General features: G+C 38.8%; 1 protein-coding gene across 3 annotated transcripts in view; it reads right to left on the bottom strand.

Moving 5' to 3' along the window:
- The window catches only part of ANAPC10 (anaphase promoting complex subunit 10), a 37,895-nt gene extending 22,825 nt beyond the window's left edge, over nt 1–15,070 (bottom strand). For all 3 annotated transcript variants that reach the window (XR_008576764.1, XR_008576765.1, XM_054823053.1), the window contains exons 1-4: nt 14,840–15,070; nt 8,390–8,506; nt 6,905–6,995; nt 5,995–6,115 (exon numbers count right to left, since the gene is read on the bottom strand). Coding sequence is in view for 1 of the 3 variants with exons in the window: in XM_054823053.1 (XP_054679028.1) it covers nt 5,995–6,115; nt 6,905–6,995; nt 8,390–8,504 (327 nt within the window). In the remaining 2 variants the exon portion in view is untranslated. The remainder of the gene's footprint in view (nt 1–5,994; nt 6,116–6,904; nt 6,996–8,389; nt 8,507–14,839) is intronic.
- Nucleotides 15,071–15,286: the final 216 nt, after the last annotated feature.

Here is a 15,286-nt window from a genome sequence, read left to right as displayed (position 1 = left end):
AAAGCTTAGTCAGTCTTTACTTAGCATCAAGTGTAGTTTGCAGAAAACAGACTGATTATTTTAAATTGACTTCCTGAACCCAAGGAATAATTAGGGGTCAGAAATGCATCTTTGCTTATATGGAAGAAAGAACACAGGGGAATGGCTTCTAACCAAAATACTTGAAGCCTAGTCAGAAATCTAAATAAAGCAGTAACAACTCAGTACTCCATCTTCAGAGAAAAGCAGTTTAAAATGTACCTTAGAGATGTCTGATCAGAGACTCGAAGCAGTACTTGATTCATTATGACAAGTTAGCATCTCCTTGTTCCTCAGTATCTAAGTTTACTCCACATACAGAAAAACAGGTTGAGATTGCTAGCTGCTAAATTTCAGAAAGTGTCTAGAGGAGTTCAGCCTCTTCACTACCATCACTGGACACTGTAGGAGTAAAGAGATTACAATAGTGTCAGACTTCCTTAACTACCTCTTGGAAAAGCTCCCCATTTTGGGCATTCCTCTGGTTGGTAATTCCCTGCTCGAGTGCAGAATCTCTTTCAACAGTGAAGAAGTGTCCCTGTCCGTGGTGCTTGGTCACAGTACCACGCCACCAGGGACACTGCTGCACTTGTGACAGCTCTGGAGCACCTGATTACAGAATACAGAGCAAGACCAAAAGGGCTAGAAAACACACTGAAAACAAAATAGACAGCAATTCAACAAAAGACAACAAAAAGTTGAAAAGAAGGACTCGCACTATTGCCAGCAAAGACATATTAAGATAACAGGGCTTTCACCTGAGTCTTGTTGAAAAGGTTAAGTAGGCTTTTGTTCCAGAAGAAAGTGTACAGCAACTGAGTTAACACAGACCTTTCCCAAAGCAATGTTTAATACTTAATATCATTCTTTGATGCAAAGTCTGCTACATAGGACTGCCAGTGACAAAGTGTCTTTTTCCTTTTGCCCTCAATAAGTTTGCAGATGACACCAAGTTGGGCAGGACTGTTGATCTGCTTGAGGGTAGGAAGGCTCTACAGAGGGGTCTGGACAGGCTGGATCCATGGGCTGAGGCCAGCTGTATGAGGTTCAACAAGGCTCAGTGCCGGGTCCTGCACTTGGGTCACAACAACCCCACACAACACTACAGGCTTGGGGAAGAGTGGATGGAAAGCTGCCTGGAGGAAAAGGACCTGGGGGTGCTGGTTGACAGCCAGCTGAATACAAACCAGCAGTGTGCCCAGGTGGCCAAGAAGGCCAACAGCATCCAGGCTCGTATCAGAAATAGCGTGGCCAGCAGGACTAGGGAAGTGATTGTCCCCCTGTACTCAGCACTGGTGGGGCCGCCCCTCGAATACTGTGTTCAGTTTTGGGCCCCTCACTACAAGAAGGACATTGAGGTGCTGGAGCATGCCCAAAGAAGGGCAACAAAGCTGGTGAAGGGACTGGAGCACAAGTCTTAATGAGGAGCGGCTGAGGGAACTGGGGTTGTTTGGCCTGGAGAAGAAGAGGCTGAGGGGAGACCTTATTGCTCTCTGCAGCTACCTGAAAGGAGGCTGTAGTGAGGTGGGTGTTGGTCTCTCCTCCCAAGTAACTAGCAAAAGGACAAGAGGAAATGGTCAAGTTGCATCAGGGAGGTTTAGATTGGATATTAGGAAAAATTTCTTCACCAAAAGAGTCATCAGGCATTGGAACAGGCTCCCCAGAGAGGTGGAGGAGTCACCATCCCTGGAGGCATTCAAAAAACGTGTAGACGTGGCACTTCGGGACATAGTTTAGTAGACATGGTGATCCTGGGTTGACGGTTGGACTTGATGATCTTAGAGGTCTTTTCCAATCTTAAAGATTCTATGATTCTATACATAAGGGCAATCCATTGCTGCCCAGTGACAGACCATTGCATACCTATAAAGGTTGTTAACCAGGAGAGTTACCCTGTTCCAGCAGCATTGCTTCTTTTGGAAGCCATTCAGTCTGAAGCAAAGAGCAAACATCTTGCTCACCTAGGTTACGCAAAGCCGTGATGCCATCTGTTTGCAGATTCACCCTACTGCATCAAGGGAGCACATCCATGGCCAGAGGCTTCCTGTGCCCCCCTTCAATGAGGTATTTATGATCATTTCCTTTTAGGCCTGAACATTAATACATCTTATCTGCCATGTGGATTATTACTACCCTTAAGCAATCTGAAAAATCAAAGTACACATAGCAATACCATGCACTAGCGATGGTTTGGTCTTATCACAAAGCTTGCCAGTTTGTCTGAACTACACAAACAACCAAATGAAAAACATGTCCTACTCCAAATTAAAAATCATGGGAAAGTCCAAAAAGCATATGCTGGAAGAATGAACTCCTGCTGGAATAGGAAGGAAATTATACCTGTCTAGTCGCATCTTACCTAATTGTGGCCAAGACATGTATGCCACACTCTGTTGCAGAGTTCTCTGCAGGGCACAGCAGAATAGAAGACTGTCTCTTACAGGAGGGGTTCTGCCTCTTAAAGCATCTTTAATTTTGGGATTAAACACCTGTGTCTTCTCAGACGTGAACTAATGCAAGGAGTAACTATTTTCAGAAAGTCTGAGCCACACCTTCCCAGAGCGTCTTTTACATCCAAACATGTAGAACTGGCTAATACAAGAGTTTACAGGTGTCTTGCTTTGCTGTGTAAAGTCCCTACATGACAGGCTGACAGCAGAAGCCATTGAAACTACTAGGTGAATATAATCTGAAATCCTGCCTGCACTTAGCATCAGAACAATCTTTTTTACGGCAAGATGAACTGCTGATGACCTAATGTCTTTAAGAGGTACAAAGACAACAAGCAGGTGAGCATTATTTGAAGAGACCAGAAATCTCTTGCAGCCAAGATTTCACTCACATCCTTTGTGGTGGGTTATTTTCATATCATGAGAAAATGTAGTAACTTAAATCACATACTGAAAAGTCCAGACGCTGTTCCAAAAATGCCTCTGTAGACTATCTTGACCATCCAGACTGTTTACACCATTATGTGGGAGAACTCCAAGACTGGAAATGAGAAAAAATACTCTCCCAGCTTGACAGCTGTGATAAAAAGGCACTTAAGTCAGAGGGCATCTGACTTACAGCGCACATCTTAACTGTAGTTCCTCCAGCTGAGCAAGGGAGTAATACCACCAGATTGTGACGACTGTTCTGACCCACAGAATGGGGTACAAATAACTTGTTTCTTAGAGGGAAAAAACGCCACACTTATTCAGAAAATATTGTCCTTTTTGGTTCCAAAAATTACATGTCTACGTACTACACACCACAAACTAAATCTAATCTTATATTAGTGATAAAACCTAGCCTAACAGCACATTGCATTGTTTTGATAATTAGACCATTAGGAAGAAAACACATGGAGGCATCATAGGACTCTCATTAGACACTATGAGCTGGGCAAGCATCCACAGAAAAATATAAAATCATTTAGCTGGATTTTCCACCCAGTTAATCAGTCCTGAAGCCAATGGAATCTTTGTATAATTAAGCAGATTTCTCTACAGAGCTCATAACAGTTCCCACTGCTTTAATAACCTGCCTAGGTGTCAGAGAAGCTGAAGAAAAGAGAAGGTTTCAGGATTGAAGGTAAATTTAAGAAACATTCTGAGTATCAGACAGTTGAGGAACTATGAACATTGATATTTAACATTAGTGGTGACAAAGTTAGTAGCATTTTACAGCATCAAAGTATTTTATCTCATTATTAAGCAGCTTGACCATTTTTTCACCTCAGTTTTGAAGTAAAAAAGCATATGGTCATGTGGTATGCATAAGAGTTACTGCTCTCATGCAACATATTACAGTCCTATTAATATACTATAAAAGATACTAGTAACTTGTTTCATTTAGAAGTGCCTTTTTAACCAAATATATTATGTATAGAATCCTGCATTTAGCAAGAAAAAAGCTAAGAAATATTGCCTGAGAAACTGCAGAAGACTACTATGCTCGTTATACATTTTATTGTTTCAATAGATTTTTTTAACACCACATATATCTCAAAAGTGGACATTTCCCACTGTATAGAAACTTAAGTTATTGCAGTTATATGTATAATGCTGTACTAAACGTTATTATGAAACGATAATTTAGTTAGTGGAAGAGTAGACTACAAGCACAAAATCAAATTGATAATTAAGGACAACAATGACATCTAGTGGACACTCGGAAAAACAGACCCATCGCCTCATGGAAGGAAAAGATCCAGATGCTGTTACTGTTATACAATGTGCAACTCCTAAATTGCTACAATGCAATTAGGATTAAAAGACAATTTGCAGCTCATGAAAGTCAAAGTAATGTGATGATTTATTTCTTTCAAAGAATATTAAAAAATTAATCAAGACCCTTCCATTTAAGATTTAGAATAAAACTATAGGTCCAAACTTGAGACATCACAAATCATTGAAAGGATACAAATAGATGCATAGTGCCAACATAACGGAGGCATATGTTTACTACACTTTCTATTCCCACTGCATCTACAACCTTGTAAGTTACTCTTGCTGGGACTTCAAACACCGAAAAGAGTGAAAACAGTAAGAATCCCCAAAGTAAAAATTCAACGCACTATTCAACATCTCCCTCTTCCCGTGATTCCAATCCTTCTGTTCTGTAATACCTCCCTTACAAGGCAGGTAAGTTAAGCCTTCCCAATGTATCAGCCAGTAGCTACTGAGCTCCAGAGAAGAGGAATCTGAAACATAAGGCTACCGTGACTCAAAAGTAGCAAAGACACCTGCTCATGAGTAACCCGATGGGTTTACAAGGTGGACTTCCACAAACATCATGGATTATTTCGAATCTGCTTTTACTATTTACCAAAAGGCTAGCAAAACTAAGCAGTTAAAGCATCTCAAATCTGATGTCATTTGTTCCATCAAAGAAACTTTTTATGGCTAGAAGTATCACCATGAAAAAAATACTGAGTTTGACATTTGTAAATAAAAACATTAATAAAACACTACAAATTTGTCCCATTAAAAGTCTTAGGCATCAAATGTCATATCCACAGAAATGGAAATTGGATTTTGCATCACATTGTTAAAAATAAAAATACTGCATCCCTTCCAAGATTTCTACATCTCAGTGATTGTCCAGTATAAAAAAAAGCATTGCAAAAGATTAGAAACTATATTCAAAAGTAAAATATCATTTATAAACGCATCTGGTTGTAGTGTACGTTAGACTTGCAATTTAAATTGGTATCTTGCTTGCTTTGTATGTGATTTTGGAGAAGTGAGTGTTGCAATTCCCCTAGCTCTCACCATCAGTAGTGACTAGTCAGCTATTAGCAAATATGCAACAGATTCTCACTTTATATATAAAGATTTGCTAACCAGTAGAATACAAAGAAACCTTTGCATAACTGATGACCAGGCCTTGTGTCCAAATTTCTTCTTGCCAAGGTCTCAAAATGAGCTTTGAATCAGATGCTACTAGTTAATAAGAGTACATGCAGCCTCTCAGAAATGAAATCCAGACTCCAAAGATATTTATGCACCATACACAGCCATAACTAGAACCTGTAGTTTTAAATTCTGATTCCTAGTGAGGCTCAATAGCTGAGCAACCCATTCCTGAAAACTTTAATTCATATCTTTTTTTAAGTCTAAAAATGTAAGCATTTAAAAGCTAAGTCTCCCTTTTGATGTATGCAATGCGTAGGGTTTGAAGATATTTTAAGTGATATCAAAGTTTAACCAATTCTAAACAGTCCAGTTCCAGAAAACCCCACTCTCTATTCCATTACAGTATCTATGTATCAAGTCTGTTATAACCATGTTGGTAATGGAGCCTGATAAAAACAGAAACCAGCCTAGTAAATTTACAAGATAAAAACTAAAAGCACACATCAAAATAAGCCCAGCCACTTTCCCCCTCGAAGTATAATGCCATAATTTACCTTCAAAACCAGTTTTACTACATCAGATGTTCTAATGAGAGAGGACTATTTTAAGACAGAGTAAAGCATCATTGACCTACCCGGATTTCCTGGAGATTATGAAAATTATTTCCTACTCTGACAGAGATTTTGCTCGGAGTGTAACTTTCATCAGATTTGTAGTCTGCATAAATACATAACGTCTTCACTGTTGTTTTTCTTCTGCAAGAAGCAACAAAAGCTATGTGAGCATCATAAAGAAAAATATTCAGGATGAGTTTGTTGCTAGTTTGTAATAACTAAGGATTTAAATGTTCTAAAACATAATACAAGTGTGTCTACTAATTATAAGAACACTACTGTTAAAGCAACTAGGTGTTTCTCTACATTAAGTTATGCACAGTTGATTTTCACTCTTCTCCTTTGACTGCCTTCAGAAGCGTCAGCATACCAAGAAATACAACAAAAGGCCAAGGTGCCAAATACACACTTGTACATGATGAAGCATATGTTTAGCTTATCAAATATGGGGTCTATTACTATACCGAAGAGTTCTCCAGAAAGCAAATAAAAAAAGGTGACAAACATCTAGCCTCATCTTAAGAGTTCAGTTAAAGAAAAAAAGACTGAAAGCATCCTACACAGAATAGAATAGGAAAAGGCTTCTCAATCAGTTAAGTCATGCAGGCCTACTATAAAAAGTCATCTACCCCTCAAATTACTCTCAAAGACAGAAGAGTCAGGACAAAAATGTCACCTTAGGTAGGTAAATGTGAAACTGCTACAAATGACATACTATTATATATTCCATTTTGTCGCTTATTTAGGCATTTAGTAAGCATAACATCTGAAAATCTCATTTTTATAAATGCTATTTAACTGGCTTCTTACTAGCTGGGTAACAGGATTAACCCAGGGGTCCTTGCACTTCCAAAATTCTTATCCTGGAGGACAGTAATCAATGCAAAGTTATACAAAACACCCTAGTCCATAGAGAGTAAATTTTAATACCTAAATTGAATGTTCACCAAATGAGGCTGTGATCCATCTGACTGCCAGTAAGTTTCTAGATTATCATCTCGTAACTGATCCACTCCAAATCCTAAGAAAAAGAAAATATGATAGTCTTGAATATCCCATTTGCATAACATAACTTCTCTTCAGCTATTACAAACTAAAGTATGCATTTCCTTATATGCATTAACATATAAGGAAATATTTCTAGACATCCAAGTTGTGCCTATGCTTTTGTGACACAAAACTGAAACGGGAATCTGTCAAGCAAAGCCCAGTACTTGAGTGTCTTTACATTTTTATCTCCTGTTGAAGCCTGTAGGGTTTGAAGCCATTCAACATGTCCTGAAATTTCAAATGGTTAAGTAGTAATTCATACTAATTGCAAGAACAATACTTAATGTTTAAGCTTGCCCACATATTCTATAATCTAACTGCTGAACTAAATGAAACATTAGCAGACACCATTCATTTATTATAAAATTTTAGTCAAATATAACATTTTCTTTTCAAGTAGCCTCCTGAAAGATTTTTACTTTTTCAAGTTAGATCGAAGAAGCAACAGATGCCAAAAACAGTATTCCTGAAAGTTAATGCTGTCATTTAAAGAAACAACTCTAAATCTTTATTTTTCCATTCCCTCCTTATCTGTCCTTTTACTAATCACATCCTTTCATTCATTGCCCACGCTAGCGGCAGTTTTAATGCAGCAGTTCAAGTTTAATCTGCAATAAAAAAAAAATTATCTTCACTCTGTCTGAAGGAACTAAACCATATATTTTTCTCCAAGTAAGATACCAGGATATCAGACCAAAGATGTTCAGCCTGAGCACAATATTGTGACATAAAGGGATCCTTGACTCTATGCTGCAGCAGATACCAGATCAATTCCCAACGGATATTTCTGAAATAGCAACTCAACCATCTCAAATGAAAAGAATACAGATTTTCAGATATTTTGAGCAATTAAAAGTATCATTAACTGCAGGGCCATTTACAATAGCTTCATTTTACTTGCAGGATTTTAGGGAGCAACACTATAATGGCCAAGTCCACACAAAGTTTAGATGGAACATTCAGGTCACCAAGCTGCATGGTTTTTCTAAGTTAAAAATTGAAGATACTCAGGCAAAATACCAAAGCATAGAAACAATTACACAGTGCCTCTGTGTTTCTGCTAACATGGTTTAGTTTGTTCACTGTGCAAGTAAAAAAACCAATTTAGTATAAAAATAGTAGAAGATCTGTTTTGTTAATACAAGGTATTTCCTCATTGCAGGATTTCTGATATTGTTATAACTTTCATATTGCATCAAATATAGACCAGGCCAAAATTATTTGTAGTGGCTACCCATACAGCTTACACTACAGCAGTATTACTGCTACACTCTGTATGTATGTTGTCTTATCAAAACATAAACCACTATATGTTCTAAGAAAAACATACATTCAGCTTTTTACATTATTTGCTGTTATTTTTACCTGGCTTACAGGACGAAAGAGACCAAACTGCTTGTGAGCCTATTTCTCTAACAGTACCAGTCCTCTCTAACTGCTTTGGATCAGCACCAGGTGGTGTCTTGTTTGGGGTAGTCATTTCTAGTAAAGGAAAAAAATGAGTTAGTTGATACATTTTTAGCTTGATGGGAAAATTAAAGGGTTGTGTTTGTTCATATAGACACTTCAATTCTTTGGCCTCACACTTACATAATAGTGGTTTAAACATATACATATATGTATACATTCCTGAATGTCTTAGAAATTTTACTTATATAATAAAATAATATATATAAAGTAAAAAATAAAATATATCTTTAAATAAGAGGTTCCACATGCTTGTAAATTTTGTGTCCTTAAAAATTCAATATACACTTGGAACATTCATAAGACATAATTTACTTGTATCATTCTAATTCACACATACAGATTTAATCTGCGTTTCAAGATTTTTTTTTACGGTTTTGTTCATTTTAAAAAAATTAAAACAGACTCTGCTGATTTAAACGCTAGCGATACAACTTCATTTCACACGCACACACACTTAAGAGTTTTCTTAACCTACAAGATCAAAAGCCTATTCAGAAGCTAAAGCAAGCCTGTCCTCTTCGATACTTCTCCTTAAAAATAGGAAATGAGAGTTCAAACAAATCACGTAGTCCCTAATTTGGTGGGGACTGGTTATCACCACATTTATCCGTAATCCATTTCCTTAATTTCACAACTTCATCTGAAAGCATTAACCTGTGACTTACACTGCTCAAGTAATCACACTCAGTCTCAACACCTAGACTACTGACACATATACTACAACATAATCATGTTAGTTTTCATTTAGCATAGAGCACCTTGGTACTTTCTTGAAGAGACTTTTTTTTTTTAAAAGTCCAACAAAACATAAGTTCCATGCAAGGAACGACGTTAAAGTTTAAAAATTAAACTTAAAGCACTCGAGTCAGGGAATTAGAATGACTTCTAATCCTTTGCTTACATCCATGACATCATATTATGCTCTGCTAAATCTCAGAAAACATCTTCTAGTGCCTCTCCTAGATAACAAGTGAGGTACTGAACTAGGCTGGTATCCCAGGATCCAGATTACCCACTACAGAAGTGATACAAGGCAGAGACAAGGGTTTCCATGTAAGAATAAACTCTGCAGCTAAAAACTCTTTGCTGGACACAGGAAATCTGAATTCTGTAGTATAAATTGCTGTCCGCACCAAGCATTTTCTATTGGCCCTTGCCTAATTCCACACCCCACACCCCCCCCAAACACATGCTTGAGACAGACTTCCAGGCTTTTTTTGCTACTTTCTCATATACGAGACTGCAGTCCTGACTACCACAAAACAGAAATAATTATGTGTAGTGAAATCTAAGTATTGACAACAGCAAGCATCACAAAAGGCCACAAACAGAAAGCCTTGTGCAAACACCATCCTCTCAGAAGAGCGGGCTGAACACTATACAACTAATCCTACAGATACCACGTATATTTTCACACAATTCACAGATATGCTAATCCTAATGCCATCCGATTAAAAAAACTCATGCAACAAGATGTTTTAGAGTTCTTGCCCACGCAGAGAAATTTTGTTCAAAAAACATCAAACTATTAAAAAAACTAAACAGGGAACCCATTTAGCCATTCCTATAACTGGACACTTGCATTATCCATTTTAAAACTTTTATCAGGTATTTACAATAAGCTCTGTAAAACATAGCTGTTCTCTACTGAATTGGCTACACCATAAACCTGTTAATATGTAGAACAGATCCTAGACTAGAATAGAAAATAAGTAACATGCTCTAGTTGCTACCTAATACAACTTTAAATGTATTGATAGTAACTTCAATAAAACACAATGTCACAAGTATGCTAATCTTCTAAGAATTAAAAACAGCCTTGGAAAAAAAATTACAAGACATTTAGTTCATAGCTACCAGGAAAAAAACAAGTATTTTTCACAAAATCACAGGATGATTTGGCTTAGAAGGGACCTGTAAAGATCATCTACTCTAACACCCATCCAACACCAAAATTGAAATTATGTTTATTAAGCATTGGGGAGACTATTTTCCTGGACTCAGGAATTTTAAAGCTCAGATCACCTGCTAGTCCAAATTCTGTGCTATCTTGTTACTGTTGTGACAATTAGCCAATTAATAGAGGTTGAGATGCATTGATTTTAATTGTGAGATTTATACAGAAATCAGTAATGCTGTTCTCCCTACCTCTAAAACTATACACAGAAAATCCAACTTCAAAGTAAAGCTAAATTATTCATTTGATACAAAACAGCTCTTGAATATAATCGCCAGCAAGTCTTCACACTCCTTTATTATTTTGACTTCAAGAGAAAAACAACAAAAACTCCAAATATCATAGTCACATCATCTTTCCTAGAAATAGCTATTGTCAGATTAACAAAACACACAACTTTAAGACATATGGAGTATGCAAACATGCCATCAAAACCCACTAAAATAAGGTAAATTACAGAAATAAGATTGTACACTCAGATTATCTCAGAAAGTTGATGACACGTGCTTTTTAGAGAAATTACTAGAATTTTGAAGTATGTAGAATCCCTTAAGACAAGGATGTTAAGATTTCTTCTAAGCTTCAGTGCACACAGGGAAGTCCTAAATAACTTAACACTGCCACAATTTGCATTGCATTGGTTCACAAAAGTTCAAGGCATATATTTTGGGGGTCTGAAATATACAGCAAGAAACACCATCCAAGTTTCCTACTGTCTCAAACTGAGCTTGTTTCCTTTTATCTAACAGGCAAAGCTACTCAAGATCCAGATTTTAACTCCAAACCACTGCTGGCAAATGAGTCAGAGACATACTGTGGTTTAGTGATGTGAAAGACTGAAAATGTTTGAACTAATGAGTTGAACTAATCAAGTCAGTTATTCATGACAGTAGTAACAATACGTTCTGGATAGCTTTGCTGAAGCTTCTCAATAGTCTAGGAATTTTAAGAGCAGAAAGCTGAGAGCAAGAAGGAAAAATAATACACCAACAGGCCAACTCACTCAAGTAACACTTTTGGACATTTTACTAGCAGAAATACAAGTACCTTGTTTTGGACAAGACACAAACACTTAAAAGTAATTTAAGTCACCAAATAAAACTAAAACAAAACCATTTTCTTGGCCCAAGAAGATAACGGATTGAGAATTGGTTTTGCTCGTTTTTTTCAGGCCGTGTAAAAACAAGTTATCTGTCTAGAAGCCCTTCTTGACACATGCTGAAAAACGGAAAGACACACTGCATCTACAGAAGCATTGGCTGGAAACATCTCCAATTTTCCAATTCAGTTACTCCAAAAGATCATTAATAGGCTGCTATTCTGCTGTTTCCTTATTAACAACATTAATATATTAATATCTTAATGACGTGATCAACATCACTTTTTCGTGTTGCCACTTTCCACTATATGGTATGCACATGCTTTGATCAAGATAAGAAGGCAGTTAAGCTTCCCCCCACCTCAAACTCTTTATCCCTCAGCATCTTCCTTAGAAAAGTTTGCTCTTTCCAGATAACGTCCATGTGAAGTAGCAGCCATTAAAGATGCTTTAACATACAGTTTATAAACAGAGTGAAATGGATTTAAATGGTTCAACAGCCTACCTTTCACAATCAAAACAAACAGGTCATTCTCAGTATACCAGTAGAAGAAACTTTTCAAAGGTGCATATCTGAAAGCAAACCCTTCACTAACCACACACATATTCTTCCACAACCCACTGAAGAGGAGATAGAGAAGGATACGTAGTGGTCCTTTCCTACTAAAGCTCCATAAAAATCCAGGCTCAAGGAAACTTTTGCAGATTTCTCCAATTAAAATTTCTAATTCCACCATGTCAGTACACACAGCACTGTTTAAATGCACACCTGTAAAGACTTCTGAGAGACCAGACTGTCCTCAACAGATATCTATCCAGCCATTTACTTCTCTGGCAAAAGAGATTTCACAGTCTTTGTGGACAGCCAACTTCAGCATTTCATCAGCCTAAAAGCCAAACATTTTGCTTTAACATTCAACCTAAGTATTACCTTCTAAAAAACAAGCATGATTTCTTCTCTTGCTCTACAGAGAACTCAAAGACTAGCTAATCACTAGCCTTTATGGAGCAACCCTTTTATAGATGTGAGGGCAGTCAAAATTGCTTAGTTTCTTCTTTTCTAATATGCCTACGTGAGCTTCCCTCACAAACCAAGTGTTATACACCTAATATTCTTGCAGAGACTAGAGATTTACATGCCATGGTTAAAAAAAAATAGCCATACCATTTTACCTAAGGCCCTTATTTGACAGAGCAGACGAATCACTTTGCTTCTCTTCAATCATACTTATTAACATGCCAAAATAACATGTCTAGCTGAAAGGACATCATATTATTGATTAATATTTAATTTACTATGCACTGCGGTGCTCAAATGCTTTTTGGGGATACTGTTTGCTGTTCAGTAATACCCTTTCCACTACTCATGCCTTTGATTTTTCCTCCCTGTGTTCTCTTCCTCCCTCAGTTCTTGTTAAATGAGCTTAATTACACTGATTTCCAATCTGCTATCAATCTTCTCAAGATCATTTTGAATTCTTACCTTGAACTGTACAGTGCTTGCAATCCTTCCAACTTGACAACTTATCTATTTTGTGTTCACCATTACACAAAACAACAAAAATTCATTTAAAACAGAACTCCCGAGGAAGACACTTCACAACATCCCTGTTTAACAATGAATTTACAAGTCAGCTTCAAAAGTAGTTTTTCAACCAGCTCTACAAGATCTCACAAAAACTATTTTTAGACCACATTTCAGTAGCTTGTTTTTAACATCGACCCAGACAATGGCAGAAACCCTGTAAAACTCAAGACAAACCCCCTATATCCCTTCCTCATTAACTGCACTGGCTACTGTAAAAAAAGTTTGATGCAGGCTGTTCTTAAACCAAACTAGTCCATTTTATGTTTGCACATTGGTTTTAGTTGTCTTTACTTACTGACAAATTTCTCCTCCCAAACCACCTCCTCAGAATCTTTCAGGGGAATCAGAGCTCAGCTAACTTTGCTCTTTTAAAAAAATTATTATGATTGTATTCCCATCATATCATTTTATTCATTTTTAACAAATATCTGACAACTTCTCCAGCAAAACTGAACAATGGCTGCACTGACCACTCCAGCATTTTTGCAGCATCCATGATTTAAGATCACTTTTCTTCTTCTTTCTAACAGAAGGGGATTTCATACCATAGATGCCCTGACTTTCATACTTGCACTACTCATTTTACCTCACAAGCTATTTTCCCTGCTCTCATTTTCTTTGAATGGACCCCTGTTGGTTTAAAGCCTTTAAAGATCTAAAGATATATCCAGAAACTAGTCTCTTACTATGCTTCCTATTTTGCATTCACATGGAAGATTAAACAGTAACAGTGAACATTCAAATTACTAATTTTAATTAGTATTTAATAATGATAGTGTTCATTAGCAACCTATTTCAACAGCTAGCTCAGCTGTACACTTGATCTCTCAGATTATTCTCTCAATATTTTAAACACCTATTATTTTTACTCTACCTTCAGTATATTGCTTTAAGCCTATTAGTAAAAATTGCTTGTCTTTCATTGTCACAAACATGTATTTCACTAAAAATAAGATAGAGCAACTGCACAAGAGAATTACATTAGCATTTTTTATACATGTATCCCTAGTCAATCTAAGTAAATACATTTCTAAAAAAAATATTTTTGTACAAGCTCAAACTTCCAAAGTTACCTAGCAAGGATATAAGCTGTTCTTTAAATGATGCAAGCACTTCTTTACAAGTGCTTATATTAAGCAAAAGCAGTTTCTAAAAGACACAGTAAGCAGAGGATGAAGTCAGTTTGACAAATCAAGCTGCTTCCACCCAGGCTCCTTGGTAGCCCTCCCCCACAACTTCTTTGGAGGACTTTTAATAACAATTTTAAGTATAATTAATTTTACAACATTGTATTACGGCCGTGTCCCCCAGGCCTACAAAACACTTAAATATTGCAAATAAATCGGCAACACCGACTCACGAAACACAGCGGCTGTGCTTAATCACCACATCACGCTCCCCTCTCCCACCTGGGGGGTCAATGCAAAGGCACAAGCACACGCTGAGGGAGGCACACGGAGGAGGTACCCGGTTGAGCAACCCCCAGCCCCCCACCCGAACGAGCATACCGCATCAGCCAGCGGGGCTTCTGCCCGGGCACGGCCACAGCTTCAGCGGCTACTGTGATACCTGGAGGCGATACGCGGGAGAAGCCGCCCCCCTGGCCCCCGTCGCTGGCTGAGGGGGCAGCTACGAGCTACATGCCCCCCCTCCCCTCCCCTCCCCTCAGCCCCCTGCGTCCGTACGAAGCAGCGTCCCCACCTGATCCTCGAAGCCGCTGCAGCGGGTGAGGGGGGGCGGTGAGGGGGCAGCGAAGGGGCGGCAAGGCCGGCGCCGCGGGAGTCCCCTCAGCGCGGGCTAAAGGCGGGCAGGGGCCGTCACCTCCGCGAGGGCCCGAAGCCCGCCCGGGGCGCCCCTCCCTCACCCGCCCGCCAAAGGAGCTGCCACACCGGCTCCCGCCGTCGCGCCGCCACGCATGCGCTGCGCGCCGCGCGAGCTCGGTTTAAAAGAGAACGCCGGCAGTGGGAGGGGAAGGGGGCGGAGCCCGCACGCAGGTGCCCGCGTGCACCCGGTGGGGAGAGGCGGAGCTCGCCGCGCGCTGAGGGGGGGGGCGAGGCGGGGCTTGCTGCTCCAGGCGCTCCCCTCAGTGCCGAGCCGGTGTGGGCCGTAACGGCCCAGTCCTTCCTCACGGAGCGCCCCGAAAGGAGG

Source organism: Grus americana, chromosome 4, assembly GCF_028858705.1.
Source record: "Grus americana isolate bGruAme1 chromosome 4, bGruAme1.mat, whole genome shotgun sequence".
Classification (NCBI taxonomy): Eukaryota; Metazoa; Chordata; class Aves; order Gruiformes; family Gruidae; genus Grus; species Grus americana.
Note: the sequence above shows the minus strand (reverse complement) of the source record. Positions and strands in the feature narration are given on the sequence as shown.